General features: G+C 38.9%; 1 protein-coding gene across 2 annotated transcripts in view; it reads right to left on the bottom strand.

Moving 5' to 3' along the window:
* LOC100880933 (uncharacterized) overlaps positions 1–22,072 on the bottom strand; it is an 89,944-nt gene that overhangs the window by 45,681 nt on the left and 22,191 nt on the right. For both annotated transcript variants that reach the window (XM_076537984.1, XM_076537983.1), the window contains exon 2: positions 1,115–1,529. In XM_076537984.1, coding sequence (XP_076394099.1) covers positions 1,115–1,436 — 322 coding nt within the window. In that variant the 5' untranslated portion in view covers positions 1,437–1,529. The remainder of the gene's footprint in view (positions 1–1,114; positions 1,530–22,072) is intronic.

Genomic DNA, 22,072 nt, shown 5'->3' with positions numbered 1-22,072 from the left:
TTGGACAGGAACTGATTCTTCGTTACGTTCACTTGTAACCATTAATTTCAACGAGAAGTTACTTCGAAATAATTCACGGGATTCGAGACTCCGTTCACCTTTTTCCACGCTTGCAAAGTAATCCGAACGCCTGCTACTTTTTACTTCGCTATTTAACTCGATTTTTCCTCGGCTTTGCGCTACTTTCAAAGTATTTTATCACTGCGAATCCTTCGAGCGCCGGGACAACGATAAGTCAAACTTAATTTTAAGATGCGTCTCAAAGGTACTCAAACTAATGGAATAAAATATGAGGATCCAGGATTCTCAAATCAAAATGTATGTCAAAGATTGCTCAACTGTCTCAGGACTGTATTCAAGATTTCGGACTTTAAGCTAATATTATCAAATAAAAAATGCGCTAAGAAGGTTCAATGACTAACCATACATTCACATTGTATACCTCTACATCATATTTATACTTGTTTAAAAAATTTCAGTAAGCTTGTTTAGCTTGTTAAGCTTGTTTAGAAAATTTCACTATATCATATTATATATATCTACACCATATTTATACTTGTTTAAAAAATTTCAGTAAGCTTGTTTAGCTTGTTAAGCTTGTTTAGAAAATTTCACTATATCATATTATATATCTCTACATTATATCTAAGTTTGTTTAAAAAATTTCACTACATCATATTATATATATCTACACCATATTTATACTTGTTTAAAAAATTTCAGTAAGCTTGGTTAGCTTGCTAAGTTTGTTTAGAAAATTTCACTATATTATATTATATATCTCTACATCATATCTGAGCTTGTTTAAAAAATTTCACTACGTCGTATCTTGCATGTCTCCATCATTATGCTTGTTTAAAAAATTTCACTACGTCATATCATGCATGTCTCCATCATTATGCTTGTTTAAAAAATTTCACTACGTCACATCATTCATGTCTCCATTCTTATGCTTGTTTAAAAAATTTCACTACGTCACATCATACATGTCTCCATCATTACGCTTGTTTAAAAAATGTCACTACGTCACATCATATATCTCTACATCATTAAGCTTGTTTAAAAAATTTCACTATATCACATGTATCTTACATTATGCTTAGAAAATACTCACCCTTCATTTGAGACTTGGAAATAGAAGGCGTCTTAGTGGACGAAATAGGAGCCGATCTCTTGGGGGATGCAGGCAGAGAGAAGAGTACGTTCGCGGATAGTCTGCTGGTCTCCGTGGACGAGGAAGCCGGGAAGAACTTGGAGCACGTGGCGGCGATCGTGGAACCGGTGGGTTCTGGTCGATCCCGTTGCAGTGACCACCGATGCTGTTGCTCCATCGCGGACGATACCGATGCTTCTGACTCCATGGCCACGAATGGCAGCGCCATCGACGTGGCTGTCATGGTAGACGTCGGCGTTGTCGGCGTTGTTGTCATCGTCATCGTTATCGTCGTGGCTGTCGACGTCCTCGGGGAACAGCTACTTGTCCCTTCCTGCTCCTCGTTGCTACCAACCGTCCCGCTACTCTGTCTCGTCTGCGAACAGTTTCAAGGTCACTTTTATTACCTTGTTCATAATCTTATATAACTTAGAATACACCTAATTCAGTGTTTGGTACGTTTTACCGGTTCTTGAAAAAATTTGATAGACCTCAAACTTAGACCTTTGAATGAAAGAATTCAGGTTTTCCAACGAAAGAAGTCGAAGGAAAATAGGTCACGTTGTAGGGTTAGCCACAGGTGGCACCGCGGAGGACAAAGAAGCTGAGAATTATATTTACTCGTAAACAAAGAAACCCCCGTCGCGGTTGCTATAAAGCCTGATTTTGTAAGCTAGTTTGCCAACTCGCTAACTCGGTAATGCTACCGACCGAGAAAACGGACAAAGTTACCGTAACAGGAACAGGAAAAATATACAGTGTAATGATCTTGAAGCAGTTTCGTAGCTGGAAACTTAGAAACACGTCCCGCATCAGCGAGGCAAGTTTATCGGCTGCATGACTCAGGAGCCAACCACGAACGTGTTTTCGTGCTGCTCACGGTAATCGTCGATGAATCGATCGCGCGTCTTGATGGTTGACTTGACGTTCGAGTTCCTCTATTTAGAATAGACTGCTGACGGCGTTAAAATCGAATGCGGCTATGCTTGACAGGTACTGTGTGTCAATGATCATTCGAATGCAGGCTTTGGTACTAGGCTGATGCTTTTAAAATATGGAGTATGGGGTGAACATATGGAGTTCAAGAAGAATGTTCATTTATGAAATAAGTATGATACAATGTTTGACTTTATAAAAATCTTGCTAAAGACTGGGACAAAGAATGAACTGGGGCGAGTTGTATTATTGCATATACATGCATGGTGACATATGTGGAGATAGAAAACATATGACATACATATGTATATGGCTGCATATGTGGAGATAGCAAACATATCATGGAGACATATGTGGAGATAGTAAACATATGACATACATATGTATATGGTCATATGTATATGGCTGCATATGTGGAGATAGCAAACATACCATGGTGACATATGTGGAGATAGTAAACATATGACATACACATGTATATGGCCATATGTATATGACCATATGTATATGGCTGCATATGTGGAGATAACAAACATATCATGGTGAGATATGTGGAGATAGCAAACATATGACATACATATGTATATGGCTGCATATGTGGAGATAGCAAACATATCATGGAGACATATGTGGAGATAGTAAACATATGACATACATATGTATATGGTCATATGTATATGGCTGCATATGTGGAGATAGCAAACATACCATGGTGACATATGTGGAGATAGTAAACATATGACATACACATGTATATGGCCATATGTATATGACCATATGTATATGGCTGCATATGTGGAGATAACAAACATATCATGGTGAGATATGTGGAGATAGCAAACATATGACATACATATGTATATGGCCATATGTATATGGCTGCAGCCATATTCATTACATCAAAATATATGTAATGAAGAAACGAATGAAAGTGATCTGCAATGATGATTTAAAAGCATCTGGTTTGCAGCATCAATTTAATATTGTTCAAACAGCTTGGAGCGACAACAGAAGTCGATTCAGCGTCACGTACAGACGATGATAAAGCTCGGAACAGACAACTGGCCAAATTGCTGCGTTTTTACAAGGGGAGCGAAAAGATCTGGTAGAAACGTATCAGCTTTAATCTGCCGTGGAGATCAGGATCACGTATCGCGAGGACCATAAATTCGGAGTTACTGCTTGAAAAGAAGCGTGTACCCTCCCGCATTGTCGTAATTTTCGCGTTCAAATATTTTGTTGGGCAACGAAGAAATTCGACCGGCGGCCAAAGGGGAATTACGTGAGAAATCAAAATGATGCGAACCGGGGGAAATACGGTCGATTTATCGAATTCTTCTCTACTGACTCCGATGACCCAGAACGAGAAACTATGTAGCCAGACTTTCTAGTTTAAAGGCAACCGAGAGAGAAAGTTAGGTGAATTTAATAATAAAAGGAACACGAGTTTCCCCGATAAAGGTCCTTCCTTCTTTTTTCTCCTCGCATTTATACCCTTCCCCTCTGATCAGAGCACAGTGGCAAAATCGAATTCTCGTTAACTCGTCACGCGTTGCTCGATCGGACCTGACACTTTTGTCCTCGGCGACGAATCCTCGGATCGTTCGCCGATTTAAATTACATTTCATCGCTGCCACCGGTTGAACAAAGCGACCGTAGCCTATTTTCGCGAACTCCATGCGAGATTTTGTCCCGACCAAAGAGTTCCCGTGGTTTCTCGTTTCGATGAACCGCGTCAAAAGGTATCTTCGATATCTGGTTATCGAGCTCTCTGCGATGTTTTTCGTTAATCGCTTCATTTGCCGCTCTCCATTGTTTTCCATTTGCAGTTGGGACAAATTTAGTCATTCTTTTTTCACGCTTTGATGTTTGCGAGTTAAGCTTTGATCGAAGGAGATCCGATTAACTCCAATTATTTTGCGATACGTTCATTAACAAAACGTTGTTCTCACATGTATGTTCCACAGCTTTAAAGTATTCCAAGCATTTCACTTCGATGGAATTTGTTATTTTTAAAGCCGAATATTTGTGAGAAAATTCTATATATATCTGAGTTATCGTTCCATATTTTTCATAGCATCGATAAATAATTAATTGCTAATAATTAACGGATAAAGAGATTCTAAAACTGTTACCCATTTATAAACCTTTATCCCCTGCACCAAGATTGATCCGTATTCCCGATTGTAAATTTTGTTTCCCTCCAACGAAACGCTATCCGGTTCGACCCCCGAAAGACGCACTGGCCATTCGGCTAAGTTACGGTTCGTCTTCGAAGCAAATTTGTCTGCATCCGTATGGGAACTGCAAATGGAAACCGAGATAAGTGCGCCTCAGAAAATAAGGCACGTTAGTTTCAGCAATCTACCATGCAGATAATTCCATTAGAGCAGCCTCGAACCATCCACTTTCCAACGGACTAATGCAATAAAGCGAAACGAGGAGACACGCGTAATCGTTCGTCCGGTGTATCTTCAGATTCGCCGGAAATTGCATTGCCACCGACTTTCCGAAACACTGCTTCTCGTTCTCCTAATTAATGGACTTCTTGACACGTCGTTTTGGCACAAACGCTTAAAGTTCTATTGTTAACCTTTTCATTAGTGAAGAATTTTAGTTTACGAAACTGCTGCATGTGGACTACGATAGGGATGGATAGGGTTAGGTTAGGATAGGCTTTAGAGAACTGTGGGAACATAGGAAGAATTTTGAGATTGGAATTAAAGAGTCACCGTGAAGAAAGATAAGAAAAGTCTAAACAAAATTTTTGTGTATATAAAAAGAGAAATGGATATTTATCTAAAATTGTCATACTTATATGGATGATATTAAGTCTCATAAATTAAGAAACTCTTTCCTTCCACCTCAAGAATTCAAACGACACAATTTTGCGGTTAATTAGTTCATCGGACAAAGTGGTACATACTGCACCGTTAAAAGTCTCCTTAACCCAGAGCACGCCGTTAATTCCTTCCTGAATGCTTCGAGTTTGAGAGAAAACTTCATTAGGGGCGACGACGACACTAATTGCTTTGCTTGATACTCGTCAACGAGGCAGGACAGGTGGAAGAGTGGCGAAGAGGACGTTGCGAAGGGTTGCGGCGATCGAAGCCACAGCTATTATCATTACTGGCAACTAAAAAGACTCGTGAAATTTTTTGCTGGATCGACTGGGTTACCCTGCATACTTGGAACAGTTGAAGCTGGATGCGCTACTTTAGTTTTGAGGACACACGTACAGTTGGGGAGCGTCAGTTTCTGATTTTGGGAATTTGGGTATTTTTCAGTTTCTAAATTTGTAGATTTCTGAGTTTGCAAGTTATAAAGTTATTATATTTCTTAATTCTCTAAGACACAAATTCTGCATCTTCAAATTATCATGTCTTAAATTTCTTACATAGCTAAATACCTATATCCCCAAATCGGTATGTACACAACTTCCTTCATACCAAAATCTTTTATATGCTCAAATCCGTATAGTAATTCCCTATGTTCTCGAAAACCTACATCCACCTATTCTACGTCTGTAGATTTCTACATTTTCAAATCCCTATATCTGCAAATTCGTATATCTCCAAATTCCTACATCCACATACTCCTACATCCACATACTCCTACATCCACATACTCCTACATCCACATACTCCTACATCCACATACTCCTACATCCACATATCTCTACGTTCACGTATCCCTACATCTCCCAATCCCCACATCTGCAAATTCGTACATCTCCACATCTCAACATCCCCAAATCCTTACATCCAAAAATGTGAAAAACCCTAAAATGTGATATCCACCTCATCATGCAGCGCGAAGGCCCACGAGCATTAAGGGAGCAATCGATCTACCCATCACTGTCGACCAGTATGTGCCGTAACAAACTCGTAGATTAATTGACTGGTCTTAAAATCGATCAGCCAACCGAACGAGCAATTCTGACTAAGACAGCGGGTAGTTAACAGTTGGGTAGATAATTATCGAAGGGGGCCTCGTAACGACCCGGCAACTCGGTGCACGAATCTTTCGAGGAATGCGGCGGATGATTAAAAGAACGCTTACTTTGAATACCGATGAAGTGGGCGTCGCGCGAAATGGAATGTCTGATGACACCGAGCGGCAAAGGCGTCGCTTAATTTTCTGGGTTAAGACGTTTTAATTAAAACGACCGCGATCGGGAACGACCGAATTTCGTTAAATCCCAGAACTCGGTTAACGCTGATTACGCGAAACGCTGTAATATTCCGATTAATCCGTGCGGTTAATTGGCCGCTTTCGGATCGGTGGCAACTGTAACTCGAACAATTCAACTTCCGGTGGTCGAAGTGTCGAGTAAATCAGCGGTGCAACAGCCAAAAACACGCTCGTTGGTCTCACGCGAAGGAAAGTAACATGACGGGAAACAACAAAGTGCCGGAGGAAGGTAATCGAGGGAAAAGGGAATTTATGAGAATCGGCTACGATAAAACGCAACACTCTATCACGCTGTCCCGCGTTTTGATCGAACGAGAAACGAGAAAAGTTGCACGGACTTTCGTGATTGCTTAACGATTTGCATGTACAGGGTGCATTTACACCGAGATAATGGCTTATAGATTCAAGAGGAAAATTTGCATAACCGACTTATTGTCGCTAAAATCTGGTCCGAATTTTGTGGACGATTGCAGTCGTACTTTTTGCAAAATGCGTCACTAAATATACGCATCCTTTTTACCGAATGTGCATATTTAAATTTATTTTTCATGCAGGAAAAAAAAACTTATCAACAATTCATGAGATTCAAATTTTCACATTTTTTAATGCACTGTTGCATTTTTGAATTTCGAACCTCTGAATATTAATTTTACAAAAATTTATTATGCAGAATTTAATGCTTTCACGGTTCGGCGGTGTTCTGCGGATAAAAGCGGGCTGTTAAATTTTCGGGCTGATCCAAATTCAAGGGTTTACCTTAATCCTTAAATTCCATTTGAAACGTCTCGAGTTTAGTGAAAATCAGAGGGAATGCTAATGAGAAGTCATTCGATGTTAATTTCAGTTACATCGTACATGTCCCGAATGAAATACAGGATTTTCTTGCGACTGCAAGTTTCCGAATTGATGTAATTTCAATGTTGCGAAGACAAACCGCTCCCGTTTCGAGTTAATGTCTCGAATCCCCGTGGATTCGCCTACGACACGGCAAATTTCACCGATTCCATTCAGGATTAGCGCAATTTGTAGCGGACGTGGAACCGTGGCTACAAGGTGATTCGATTTACATCGGACAAACAACCGTGACAAGGTTTGTGTCTTGTAAGCAGATAAGCAGTTATCTGATGGGAGATATTCAATCTTCGAAGGTAACAGTTCCCGAAGAATTCTACCTCCTTCGAATATTCTCGAGCGTTTTACCAGATAACCAGATAAGACACAGCCCACTATATCAGCGGAAAAACGTGTGGTTCAAGCGTGTAATAGCCTCGGTTCTCGGAGTTCGCGTCTTTTTCTTGCGTCCATCCTTATCGAACTCGATTTAAGTTTTTCTGATTGCGCGGAAAGCTTGCAACAAATGCTCTTGGGTCTTATAAATAATCCTGATGAATAGATTGCTTGGTATTTTCATTTATTTACTGCTTGGAATAAAGAAAAAATCCACACTGTTGCAGTACTTTGAGAACCCCTGGAACCATCTTGTAAAATGTTGCTGGGTGAAAGAAGTTGAGGAGTGTCTAGAGTTAAACTTTAATTATAATCGATTAAAATATATACCTTGTAGAATTGTTAAAATATTATTTACAGTACTGTTACGATTTTACATGACTGTAAACCTTGTAAAGTATCTGCATTATTAAATTGACTCTCTGCATGTAGATCCACGTTTTGTAAAATGTTAGTGGGTAAAAGAAATTGAGGAGTGTCGAGAGTTAAACTTTAATTATAATAAATTAAAATATATACGTTGTAGAATTGCTTAAAAATTATTCACAGTACTAATTTCTATTTTACATGACTTTAAACCTTGAAAAGTATCTGCATTATTAAATTGACTCTTTGTGGATGCACATTTTGTAAAATGTTGTAGGTAAAAAAAATTAAGGAGTATCTAGGGTTGAACTTTAATTTTAATCGATTAAAATATATACCTTGTAGAATTGTTTAAAAATTATTCACAGTACTAATTTCTATTTTACACGACTTTAAACCTTGAAAAGTATCTGCATTATTAAATTGACTCTTTATGGATGCATATTTTGTAAAATGTTGTAGGTGAAAAAATTTAAGGAGTATCTAGGGTTGAACTTTAATTTTAATCGATTAAAATATATACCTTGTAAAATTGTTTAAAAATTATTCACAGTACTGATTTCTATTTTACACGACTGTAAACCTTGAAAAGTATCTGCATTTTAAAGTGACTCTTTGTGGATGCACATTTGTACGTAGAATCGATTTGACGCGACACTATTTGAGCATAGAGGCAATAACGTAGTCGCTAATTGGGAATGCACGAAATTACCAAGAATTAACCGATTAATCGGCTTGCTGGAATAGGAGAGAAACGCGTTGAGGGTGAACTCGTTAGCGCTGCGGCTGACCATCCGTTTACAGCCGATTTCACGCGACGCTCACAGCAATAATTCAGCTTATGTGAAAGGAAATGATCATGCGACAAGGAAAAATTGTTTCCGTTTAGTCACGTGTTGCGCGCCATTTTCACTTTCGATTCGTTACCGGAGGGAAAATGGCGCACCGCAATCGCGTCCGTACACGCTGCAACGATTTTTATTCGCTTATCTTCGGGCAAACAGTAGAAAACTTATTTTTCTAATCAACGTATTTCATAAGTGGCACTTTTTTCTCAAGTTGGAATGAAAGTTTATCTTTTTCAAGGCACATTATTCGAGGAGCCGTTAACGGAGGAATGAAGGGATGGAAGTCGATCGAAAGAAAACACGGTCGGCGCATAATTCCTTTCTCCCCCTTTCTATTAGCACGGCTTTTGTTAAAACATTATTTTTTAATAAGACGGTTTATGAAGCTTCTGTCGATTTTATATATTACTTGGATTGTTTATTGGGAAATCCTTGGTGATTGAATTAAAGAGGAATCAAATATTTAGAATGAAATGCAATTGCGGATTAAAGTGGCTAGAATTTGTCTTCTCTAAAAGTTTGCAAATTTGAAGAACGCATAAATTTCTCAAGTTTCAAGATCCACGAACTCCAGATTTTTCAAATGGTCTAATTTTTAGATTTCTAAGTTCTCTTTCCCAAATCTTGAAATTCTTGAATTTTATATTTTCCATCCCTCTAAATTCCCAAATCCGTAAATTCTCAAATTTTTTAAAATTAAAAAATTCACCTCCCCAAAGTCCCAAATCCCTAAATTCTCAAATTCTTCAAAATTAAAAAATCCACCTCTCCAAATTCCCAAATCCTCAAATCACTAAATCCTCAAATTTTTCAAAATTAAAAAATCCACCTCTCCAAATTCCCAAATCCTCAAATTTTTCAAAATTAAAAAATCCACCTCTCCAAATCCCCAAATCCCCAAATCCCTAAATTCTCAAATTCTTCAAAATTAAAAAATCCACCTCTCCAAATTCCCAAATCCCCAAATCCCTAAATTCTCAAATTTTTCAAAATTAAAAAATCCACCTCCCTAAATTCCCAAATCCTCAAATCCCTAAATTCTCAAATTTTTCAAAATTAAAAAATCCACCTCCCCAAATTCCCAAATCCTCAAATCCCTAAATTCTCAAATTTTTCAAAATTAAAAAATCCACCTCCCTAAATCCCCGACTCCCCAAATCCTCAAAACCCCAAATAAATCTCCAACACCCCAATAACAATCAAACATGAAAATAATAAACAAAAATGGCTACTAATCCCCAAAATCCTATCCAAAAATAATTTCTCGAATCGCATCAAGATTCGACGCAGTTTGCGATTAAATGCAGAAAGGCGTTTAAATTTTTGAATGATGACCTAAACGAAGATAGTAGCTCACGTGTCAAGTGTGATAACACACTCGAAGGAACTTAGCATTTCTCCCCTTTCTTTTCATAGAAGAAGTTTCATCTCGTGTTCCTTGCGCCGGTACATTTTCTCTGGAGAGCTTTCACCCGGTGAAAAGTACGTGTTTCCGGCTACGACGTGCTCGCGCGTTTTTTAAAGGCCTTCTAATGCGCCGCTACATTTTACCGGAAACTCCCGTTCCATCTCGATCAACGTATATGTACACGAACGAAAAAACAAGACGGTTAAACGAAGAGGCGGGGTTGCAGTTTTACAACGTGTTCTTTGTTCTCTCGTTTCTGTTCAACCATCAGATTCTTCTTTATTTCTTTACAGAAAAATCTATCGACTTTAAAAAAAATAATTTAATAAAATTTAACCCTGTGGTTCATTCAAATGTGTTAGTCAAAATTCATGGGCATAGTATTGAAACAAAACAAAAATTGAAATGCGAGTATTTTATAGTCAGTGATTTTTGATTATGCAAATTTTGTATAAAGTTGAAGTTGAAGAGTATTAAAAATTTGAGTAAGGTTTGTCACATTTGAGCTTTGATTTCAAGAGTGAGTCAAAGTAGAGCAAGGGGTTAATAAAATATTTCTTGCAATTATGCCTCTACCCCTTCCCGAAAGAGTACAAAGTATTGCACTGCGAAATCAGCCCGTGTCGATTAAGTGATTTCTCCATTTCCGTTTTGCTTTCTCGACTAAAGCAGTTTTCACGGCATTATACACCTCCTTAAAATCCGGCTCTAATTTCGCTGAAGTTTCCTCGTTTAACCACCCCGACGCTGTTCCTCGAAAAGGCATCTCCAGTTTCAAGTTCGTTAGAATTAATGAAAACGACGAAAGCAGAGTCCGTTTGAAAGATGGAATCATCCGTAACGTATAGGTGCATCGTAAACTGTAATCTTCCTCGATGAAATATAAGCGAGGATGAAATTTTAAATTTCAGCTCACGGAACATTGCTCGAGGGGTAGTTCCGTGACACGCGCGTACGTGTTTGCAGGATATCGCGTGTTTCCTCGGAAAAAGCTAAAACACTGGCCAGGCAAATGTGAAAAAATAAAAAATGTCCAGCTTCCAGGTAACTGAGAGAACAACGTCAAACAAAGAGCTTCAAGAGGTGGGACAAAGAGAGAACGTTATGCTTTGTGTTTTTCGTGAGAAGCTGCGTTATGGTCATCGTCTTCGCTGGAGAAAATGGAGGACAATGATAAATTGAGAAGAAACGGTCGAGCTGCTTATCAGTTAATTACAGCGGACGTAATTTGCTCGCTCGTTAATTGCGTTAATAGCGCTACAATTAGCGTGGAGACATTTAATTGTTAAGGAAAAAAGATGTTATGACCGAAAAAAAGCGGGAAAATCTGGAAGCTTTTTGTTGTCGAACGATGTCCTGGACCGGATTCTTTAGATCTTATGACTTTGATAGAAATCCTCGCATACAAAGGGATTCTATTGTCAGTTTTCGACGTTTTGAATATTACGCTTGTCTCTTGGAAGGCTATTGATACAGGGAAGATAGAGGCGATGTTTGACAAAGGAGGTTCGGGTATTTGCGAAATCAGAAAATAGGAATTGTTGGATGTATGACTTCTTCAATTATTAAATCTTTATATTTCTATATTCGGACAATAGTTTAAGTCTTTAGAACGTTCAGAAGTATTCAAGTTTCTAAAATTCCTAAGTTATTGGATCACCAGATGACCAGATTGCTAAATCTTCACATCTTTAATCCACATATCTTCAATACTTCAAATGTTCAAATTCTCATCCTCAAGTCCTTATGTTCTCAAATCCTCAAAATCTTCAATATCTAAGTGTTTAAATTTCTAAATTCCCCAAATTTTTAAATCATCAAATCTACAGAGCTATCAAACCTAAAAATATACCAAATCTCCAAATCTCAAAATCTACCAAATCCTCAAATCCACCAAATCTACCAAATCTATCAAATCTCCAAATCCCCAAATTCCAACTTCCCAAGTCCCTAGATTCCCAATTCCCAGCTCTCCAAATCCCTAGATCCCCAATTCCCAGCTTTCCAAATCCCTAGATCCCCAATTCCAAAATTTCCAAATCCCAACTCCCCAATTCCCTAAATCCCCAAATTCCAATTTCCCAAATCCCTAGATCCCCAATTCCCAGCTCCCCAAATCCCTAGATCCCCAATTCCCAGCTCCCCAAATCCCTAGATCTTCAATTCCCAGCCTCCCAAATCCCTAGATCCCCAATTCCCAGCTCCCCAAATCCCTAGATCTCCAATTCCAAAATTTCCAAATCCCAACTCCCCAATTCCCAGCTCTCCAAATCCCTAGATTCCCAATTCCCAGCTCCCCAAATCCCTAAATCCCCATTACACAGCTCCCCAAATCCGTAGATCCCCAATTCCCAGCTCCCCAAATCCCAAGATCCCCAATTCCAAAATTTCCAAATCCCAACTCCCCAATTCCCAGCTCTCCAAATCCCTAGATCCCCAATTCCCAGCTCCCCAAATCCCAAGATCCCCAATTCCAAAATTTCCAAATCCCAACTCCCCAATTCCCAGCTCTCCAAATCCCTAGATCCCCAATTCCCAGCTCCCCAAATCCGTAGATCCCCAATTCCCAGCTCCCCAAATCCCAAGATCCCCAATTCCAAAATTTCCAAATCCCAACTCCCCAATTCCCAGCTCTCCAAATCCCTAGATCCCCAATTCCCAGCTCCCCAAATCCGTAGATCCCCAATTCCCAGCTCCCCAAATCCCTAGATCTTCAATTCCCAGCCTCCCAAATCCCTAGATCCCCAATTCCCAAATCCCTAAATCCCTAAATCTCTAAGCCCCTAAATCCCCAATTTCCTAAATCACCAAATTTCCAAGTACACAAAAATCCCTAAATCTCCAAATTTCCAAATCCTCAAATCCCCAAATTTCCAACAGTCCTCAATCGTCATCTCAAATCCCTAAACCCCCAAATATCCAATTTCCCCAAAATCCTTCTTTCCAAACGTTTCACAGCACGTCATACCCAGGCATATCGAATATTTTTCGACCAGAGTATGAATTTTTTTTTCTCCCTGTTCGATTGCAATCGCGTGCCACGTTTCATCTGCATATCCATCCATTGAATATGCAAACGTTTCTTGTATCCTGCACTGCCACTTACCACACGTGTGTCACTTTTTTTTCCTCGGTGGCGGAACAGCGTTTCCACGTCGCACCGCGAATAATTGAAAACCAAAGTTATTCAAGCGGAAAAGTGCTCGAGAACACGTGGAGAGACGTTGATCGTAAAATTAGAACTCGTTGTCTAAACAGGATCGATAAATCATCGTGTCTTAATTTTAAACGTCGTGACACGTCGCCTTATCGTGATGCCCTCTCTCAGTTAATTGCCTCTGATCCGTCTCGCTCTTGTTCCCTGATTCGAGAACAATGACTGACGTTTACGAATGAACCGATCATTTGCACGGTTACGAGTTCTCGTAATTCTTGGATTTTATTTCTGGAAAATAACAAGTTTATGGCGCGTACGTGGGTGAAATTTAGGTTTCCAAATTCTTGTTTCGGGGATTCTCATTTCTGAAGTTTGCAAATATTTGCGTTTTAGATTCTTGAATTTTCTTAGTAATAGTGGATTTCAACGTTTTCGAGTACGACTCCAAATTTGTAGATTTATAATTGCTGAATTTCCAAATCCCTAGATCCTAATTCTATAATTTCTAAGTACGTAGATTTTCAATTCCGAAATTTTCAAATTCCTACATTCTCAATTAACAAATTTCCAAATCCCTAGAACTCAAGTTCCAACTCCCCAAATCCCTAGATCCCCAATTTCTAAATTTCCCAATTCCCTATATCCCCAATTTCTAAATTTCTAAATTCCCTAGATTCCCAATTCCCAACTCCTCAAATCTCTAGATCTCCAATTCCAAAATTTTCAAATCCCTAAATCCCCAATTCTCAACTCCTCGAATCACTAGATTTCCAATTCCTAAATTTCCAAATTCCCAGCTCCCCAAATCCCTGGATCGCCAATTCCTAAATTTCCAAATTCCCTGGACCCTCAATTCCAGAATTTCCAAATTCCCTAGACCCCCAATTCCTAAATTTCCAAATTCCCTAGATCCCAATTCCCAACTCCCCAAATTCCTAGATTTCCAATTCCAAAATTACCAAATCCCTAAATCTCCAATTCCCAACTCCCTAAATCCCTAAATTTCCAATTCCCAAATTTCCAAATTTCCTAAATTCCAAATTCCCAACTCCCGAAGTCTCTAGATCCCCAATTCCTAAATTTCCAAATTCCCTATATCTCCGATTTCCAACTCCCTAAATCCGTAGATTCCTAATTCCTAAATTTCCAAATTCCCTAGATCCCAATTCCCAGCTCCCCAAATCCCTAGATCCCCAATTCCCAATCCTCCAAATCCGTAGATCCCCAATTCCCAATCCTCCAAATCCCTAGATCCCCAATTCCCAATTCCCCAAATCCCTAAATCCCCAACTCCCAACTCCCCAAATCCCCAATTTCCCAAATCTTTCAACCCCCAATTCCCCAAATTCCCAAACTGCAAAAACTACCAACCTTCAAACACTCATTCACCTAACACTTTTCCTAGAGAATTCCGCAAAACGTGTCGCCTGCAGGTACGATTGTTTGCTCGGTCTGCGCCAATACCGTTTTGATAAAGTGGACGGTTTATCTGATCGTCCGGTTTTTGCTCAATAATAAAAAGACATTGGCTGGTTTTTGTCGCTTCCCGGTTCTACGCTGCTGCTACAACAACGAAATCACAGCCCTAGTAAAATATGATTATACATAGCTCGACGTTGATACTCCGTTATGCATTATGCTTCCTATAGATAACGTATTTCCCGTTGTTTTATGGCTCGAAAGATAGCTTCATCTAACGGAATCAACGTTATTTTCTGTTTTTTTAATTTTGCAGAACTGCGCGTGGAACGATCAACGCTCGTATATTTCGCTAATACAAACAACGCATAAATCGTAGAACGATCGATTTTATGATTTTATCGACGTTTATCTTCGAACGTGCAATTTTTCAGGCTAATTGCTGCGAACGGGGTGTAACTTTATTTGCGAACATTCGTAAACGCCAAAGTGTTTCTATTCGTTTGGTGATTGTATTACAAATAGACTTCATGGTGAATTTGCAGAAAAGTTAACGTTTAGCTTTTAATACGTACAACGTAAGAAAAATATTCATTTTTATATTCAGTTTTATTACAACCTTAAAATACAATTTTAAGTTTTGTTAAAAAAATGTGAAGATTATGGAAGAATGTATTTATTTGAGAAAGGGTAAAAATAATTTATTTTACAGTCTCAGTAATGAAACCTTATGTAGTATTTAATTTTCACTCCTTTTATTTTGTTATTGTCTCACGTATTTCTTATCTATGTCACATTAAAAGTTGAATACTCTCCACTCGACATTCGAGTGATCATAAGATTACGTCCTTCCTCGCATTTATCACCATCTTGAATTTTACTGTCGCGATTACCTCACTTTCCCCCTGGTAGTTCGTAAAACACGAATAAAGATACTCGTAACGTAAAACAGTATGGTGTCTTAATCTCGTTCTTTTACAACCGACAATCGCGTCTTCGATCAGCTTTGTATCGCTTGCAAGCACTCAAACTTCTTCGGACTTGCAACAAGATTACCCCCGTTAAGCTTTACCCGGAGTTATGACTTGGTAAATTGGTCTATTGTGGCGAAAGTTGTTCGTGAAGACACTGGAAACGATCTTCAAAACATTTGTTTCCATTAAATGCAGAAATGGAGATATCGTTGTTTAATCCTATTGTGATTCTCTTATTACAAAAAATTTGTCTGCTACTTTAATTTGCCAGTAAATAGGATTTAGAGATCGCTTTTAACGTGACTTTATGTATACTTTTCTGTGGATATCTGTTGGAGATGTGCTCTAATTTCGAACTGAAAAAATTGTACATCAAAGTAATTGTACCTTTCTTTAATTTTTAGAGTTTAATTTTTTGTAAGAAATTTCGAACAAAGATACTTTGAATCAAACTTCTGCATTATGTATTCTTCAACCTCATAATTTTTATAATTTGTCATTTTTCAATTGAAAATTGTAGAAAGTCAATATCAATATTATTGCGCTAACTTGAGGACATCTAATGAAGTGCTTATAGCTGACTATAGTTCTCAAACATTTGAAAGGTTAAATTCTGCAATCTCTATACAAACGAAAATCATAATTCAGTGAGATGCACATCACTGTCAAGCAAAATCCTCGATTCTTTAAGCGAAGTTATCTGAAGAAACCCGTGAGCGCCGATACCTTTTTGATCCATTGTAATTTCTGCGTCTCGTCGAAGCTCATTGTTCTCCCGTAAAGCCTTCATTATTCCCGCCAAATCTCCCCTTGCTTCCAGCGTACGTTAATCCCTTGAATACGCGGATTTTTCAAGCATTTCTCACGCCCACGTAGCACATCGGAAGCAAGAAAAGAGTACGCATGCACGATTCCTTCGAGTTGCCGAAGAAAGTTCTGATAATGAATAGAGTTAGCTCGGAAAGTTATCGCGGGAAGTCTTTTCGACGGTATAAGAATGATATCGTGGGTGGTGAAGTTGATTTAAATACGGACTCTCCTTAATGTATTCAGACTGAGGGAGACGCATTATGCGGTCTGTAGTCTCGTAAAAATATACTAACTCCTTTGGGATCTACTGTAATTCCTGGCGAATGGTTGACGCCACTGAACAATCGTTTTGCACAAAAATATGTAACTAAAGTTCTTGATTCTTGGATTTATCGACTTGTGGATTTCTGGATGAGTTGCTAGCTGTATGTATGGAGTCTTAGGCATATGGGTATTTATATAGATTTGAAGATTCGTAGGTACCTAGATATGAAGGTTTCATTGATACTTTTCATCAGTTGATTTATAATTATAATGACCTTCGTAGAACACACATGATGTTAAAACAAGTATCTTTGCATTAAGAATATAGCTAAAATATTTGAGTAATACTTTTCTCCACATGTCAAACTTCAAATTTATATATGGTGACGCCATGTCGTGGAGCGTTTGTGATCTGATCTAAGACTCGTATATCAAATTCCTATTACAAACCCAGTGCGAAATGAAAAATTGTTTAGCATCCGAGTGTAACGAGAGCGTGAAAGAATCTCCTCCCGGACGAAGGATTCAATTTCAGGGACAGAACGCGTGAAACGTAAAGCCGCGATTCGAAACGCGCGGCGAAGAAGTTGCATTGTGCGCGCGAACAATCGAAACACTTGGAAGAAAGCACGCTTCGTTGGAGCCTGGAACATGATAGGGATCGACGAATACCGTTGCACGAATGCGAAATATCCGACAATCATTCGCTCCTAGGATTTTCGACGAGCTTTGCAAGCTATTCCCGGTTAAATCCGAGCGATCGCCAGCGTAGCGGGATCCGGCAACGAAACAGCCAACGGGAAAATAAAACTAGTCAAAAAAGAGAGAAATTCCGTCATCATTCACGATAGAAGATCCCATGAAATTTATGGCCTGATATCAATTAAACGCTTCCACTTTGTTACTCGTTTTACGACTTGTACCGAATGAAAATACATTTGTCGCGCATCGTTTCAGTTTTTTGACGTGGGTTTCAGCGGACCGGACATTTTACGACCCCTATTAAACGCGCACCTTTTAATCGGAACCTGTCGAATTTTTGATTGGACTATAACTGCTGCTGCTGTTATAGGTAATTTTATAGAGATCCAGTTTACTGTGCAGCTATTACGTTATTTTGTTTTACAGCGCCATTATTGTTTTATTACTCTAGTCCATTGATCCACTTGCTTCCTATTTAATTGAAATTTTGGAGATAATTAGCCTGAAATAAAATACGTTGTAATTGAGAGACCCAAGATGAAATTATTATCACTACACACGATATTGAAGATTGTTTATAACTTTGTTACATAACCAAAAATTATTGAAAGATCATACTTGATGTTAAAATATATGTTAGGTTAAATATATACAGCAAAATTATTCCATAGAAAGAAATGAGATAATTTAGAATAAAGGTATCCACAATTTCCCAGCCGATTCGTTAGGATTTTTTTACGGTCAAAGTTTCGCATCAGATATCCGCGAAATTACGCGTCTTACAACCTCATCTTCTAGTTACAACATCGTAACCCGTGGCATTCTCTGCGTGCCCCCGCATTCTTTCATTCATTTGCGGCGCTTTAAACGGGTTCTTTTTAAAAAAGCATCGTGGAAGAAGGAAGAACCGAAGGTGAAATCTAATTAGGCTCTCCCATTTTCCGCGGTAATTTGTAAGAGATAGGCTAACGTTCCGTTATTTTAATTTGTTCGGATATTCCTCTAGCTTCGTTACCGGAGAGAAGAAATTCCAGGCGTTTCGAGCGGCCACTTGGTTCTATTTAATTCGCGACTCCCACGTAACGCTCGTTTCCGATTAAAAAGCGCGGGCAGACGTTCGGAGGGACCTTGCTCGACTTTCCCAGCAGCCTGTTCCGGAAGTGGAACGTTTTCCGAGAGAAATATCGAAACGCAAAATATCCCTGGAGTATCTCGCGATCGTGCGCATTGTACAAAATTTATCCCGACGCTGACCTCCACGTTTATATCTTGAGGAGAAACGAGCGTTTCAGGTGGCACGTTCGTTTGTTATGCCGCCTACTGTAACGAGGTGCTCAAAGATGGCGTATGTGTAAACGATGAATGGCCTATATCATCCAGATCTCTTTTTTATGTGAAATTTTCTCGTAAAACATACGATGCGAATTCTTCGACAAATACTTTACCATCGTTAACCGCTCGATCTTATTGATATTTAACGACGGGGTAGTTTTAAGATGGAAGCATTGAAGTACAGTGTAATATTTATTTTTCAAGGATAAGGGAATTTGGAAATTTGGGAATTGGGTATCTAGGGATTTGGGGAGTTGGGAATTGGAGATCTAGGGATTTAGAAATGTGAGAATCGGGGATATAGGGATTTGGAAATTTAGGAATTGGGGTATTTAGGGATTTGAAGAGTTGGAAATTGAGGATCTAGGGAATTTAGGGAGTTGGGATTCGGGGATCTAGGGAATTTGGGGAGTTGGGAATTGGGGATCTAGGAATTTGGGGAGTTGGGAATCGGGGGTCTAAGAAATTTGGAAATTTTGGAATTGGGGATCTAGGAATTTGGGGATTTGGGAATCGGAGGTTGAGGGAATTTGGAAATTTTGGAATTGGGGATCTAGGGAATTTGGGGAGTTGGGAATTGGGGATCTAGGGATTTGGGGAGCTGGAAATTGGGGATATAGGGAATTTGGAAATTTTGGAATTGGGGATCTAGGGATTTGGGGAGCTGGGAATTGGGGATCTAGCAAATTTGGAAATTTAGGAATTGGAGATCTAGGGATTTAGGTAGACCAAAAATATAAAATCTTGAAACGTCACATACTCGAAAACTTCAACAACTATAAATTTTTCTGAACGGCATACAAACTTATCCGAAGCTACTGTATTTACCTCAAAGCGTTTAATTTCGTAAAATCTAACAAACTACAACTTCGCAAACATAAGATATAATGATGTACTCGTTAACATGTTGAAAATGGCCCGAAGGGTTTCGTCCATAAAATGTAGTCGAAACTTCAACCATAAAGACGGTTTTTATTACAACTTCCAGGATTGCAACTGTCAACATGCTCCTTTAATGTACGCTTAACGACGCGCAATTACACGTGGATATCATACGAGGCTCTCCGCCGGGACATTTTAAAGCGCAACCCGGTCTTGTCAATTTATGCATGAAGAAAGCCGAATCGAACCGTGCGGTCGGAAGAGTTTGTTTTAAACATTTACTTCCCGATGACGTTGCCGTTTAATTATTTTACCGCAACGAACAAACTCTCAGGCCGACGGGAATAACGCATACCAGAGATAGCACGCTAAAAGCCTGTTTAAAACGTAAATCTACTGACCCGAATTAACCCTGTACGAATAATTAGGTGTCTGGGCATTCGTATGCTCTGTTTATCGGCTCTTTATAGAAATAGGATCTTCGTGTTTGAAATAAGTATCGATTTAGGTCTCCAAGACAGGAATTTTAAATATTAATATTTATTATTTGGTTGGAAGAGGAAAATACAAATTGTGGATATTAAGAAATTCGTCAGATGGTTGTCTAAATATCCGAAAGTTTGAAGAACAGTTGTCCGATGAAGATTCGATGACTAAACCACGGTACTAGGGATTTCAACGCGCGGGAAACTCTGAGATTTTCGATCCTTTGGGTAAATGCTTCGGCTCTGATTGGATGGTAGGGTGATAAGAAATACGTTTCGAAAAATGGAACCTCAAAAATGCGATTTCGTGTGAAACTATCAACCTTGATATAAAATATTTTGATCGAAAATGTGGACACGTTTCGTAACTTCCAATGTGTCATTATTTATGAACGAATATATTAGTTTAATACGGTGATATAATATTTTACTTGATTAACGAATATTTGTGGGGATATTTGGTTAAAAGTTTAGATAAACGTTTTGAAACCTTTTCTTCGTTAATAAGATTCCCCGAGGGGAATTGTTACGCATCTGAATAGATAGTGATCCGTGAGAGACAGGTCAGGTGAACAAGACTGATGAAGTTCGTAACTTAGCTGTTACTGCTTTCGGGAACGTTGTCAGATGATGTTCCACGACACCATAATATGATTCAGCCTTTAAGACAAGCACTTCAAATTTTGATTCATCGTTGGTTAAAATTACAACGTACCCAATATCGCGCAAGATCATCCCTGTTGAAAAAAAGATAAAGTTCAATGTAAATTGCTGTGTTCCATTTTTCGGGCGGTTAATATTGCAGCAAAATATCGAAAAACTATCGTATAACTCGAAGTTTCCATAAACCAATAAACACCAGGCTGATAAAACGATACTCCATTCGTAGCGAAGGATCGAATAAAAATCAATAACCTGTGCAATCCTTTAACTGATAAAGCGCGACATTGTGTACAAATGACGAAAACACAATGGCCCATATATCTGACAAACGAGACACGCGCTATTCAGAAAGTCCACTCGTAATCGAGTTCAAACCGCAAGTTGTCCGATGGTGCATTCTTTTAGCGACGCTTCGTATCTGCCTACGATCTGGCCATTTGTCCCCATGACATGTAATGCACGCCAGGAATTTCGAGTTCTCGTGTCCACGATAAAGCCACGAATGGCGGGCTACTTCTGCAGGAACTCGACAAAGGACGTTTCAAACAGTAGAACAAGATTACCATCTTCCGTGCATGGGATGGAAAATATCGGTAATATTTTAAATAATTGATCCGATTTGCATTTTTATGGGGGAGGCACGTGCTACGCTGCAGATTTATGACCATTGACGTATATTGCATAGGGGGAAATTCGAGGGACTGATTCGAAGATAGAGATTGTGTAGATTGAATAGTTTAGTTTGAAATTTGGGTGATTCGTATGGGGGATGCTGGGTGCTTTGCATAGATCTTCATGAGGTAGATTTCCACGCATTAGATTTCTACTCAGTCGAATTTCTTTGAGTTAGATGTCCACGAATTGGATCTCCACGTCGTGGTTCACAACGTGTTTAATTTCCACGCATGTGGTTTGAGTATGTGACCCATTACCACATATGAGATCTCTACACATTAGATTTCCACTCAATAGAATTTCTTTGCGTTAGATGTCTACGCACTGGATCTCCACGTCTTGGTTCATAGCATGTTTAATTTCCACGCATGTAGTTTGAGTATGTGGCCCTTTATCACATATGAGATTTCTACATATTAGATTTCCACTCATTAGAATTTCTTTGCGTTAGATGTCTACGCACTGGATCTCCACGTCTTGGTTCATAGCATGTTTAATTTCCACACATGTAGTTTGAGTATGTGACCCATTACCACATATGAGATCTCTACACATTAGATTACCACTCATTAGAATT

The sequence above is a fragment of the Megachile rotundata genome, chromosome 12, assembly GCF_050947335.1.
Source record: "Megachile rotundata isolate GNS110a chromosome 12, iyMegRotu1, whole genome shotgun sequence".
Classification (NCBI taxonomy): domain Eukaryota; kingdom Metazoa; phylum Arthropoda; class Insecta; order Hymenoptera; family Megachilidae; genus Megachile; species Megachile rotundata.
This window is presented reverse-complemented; position numbering and strand designations above follow the sequence as displayed.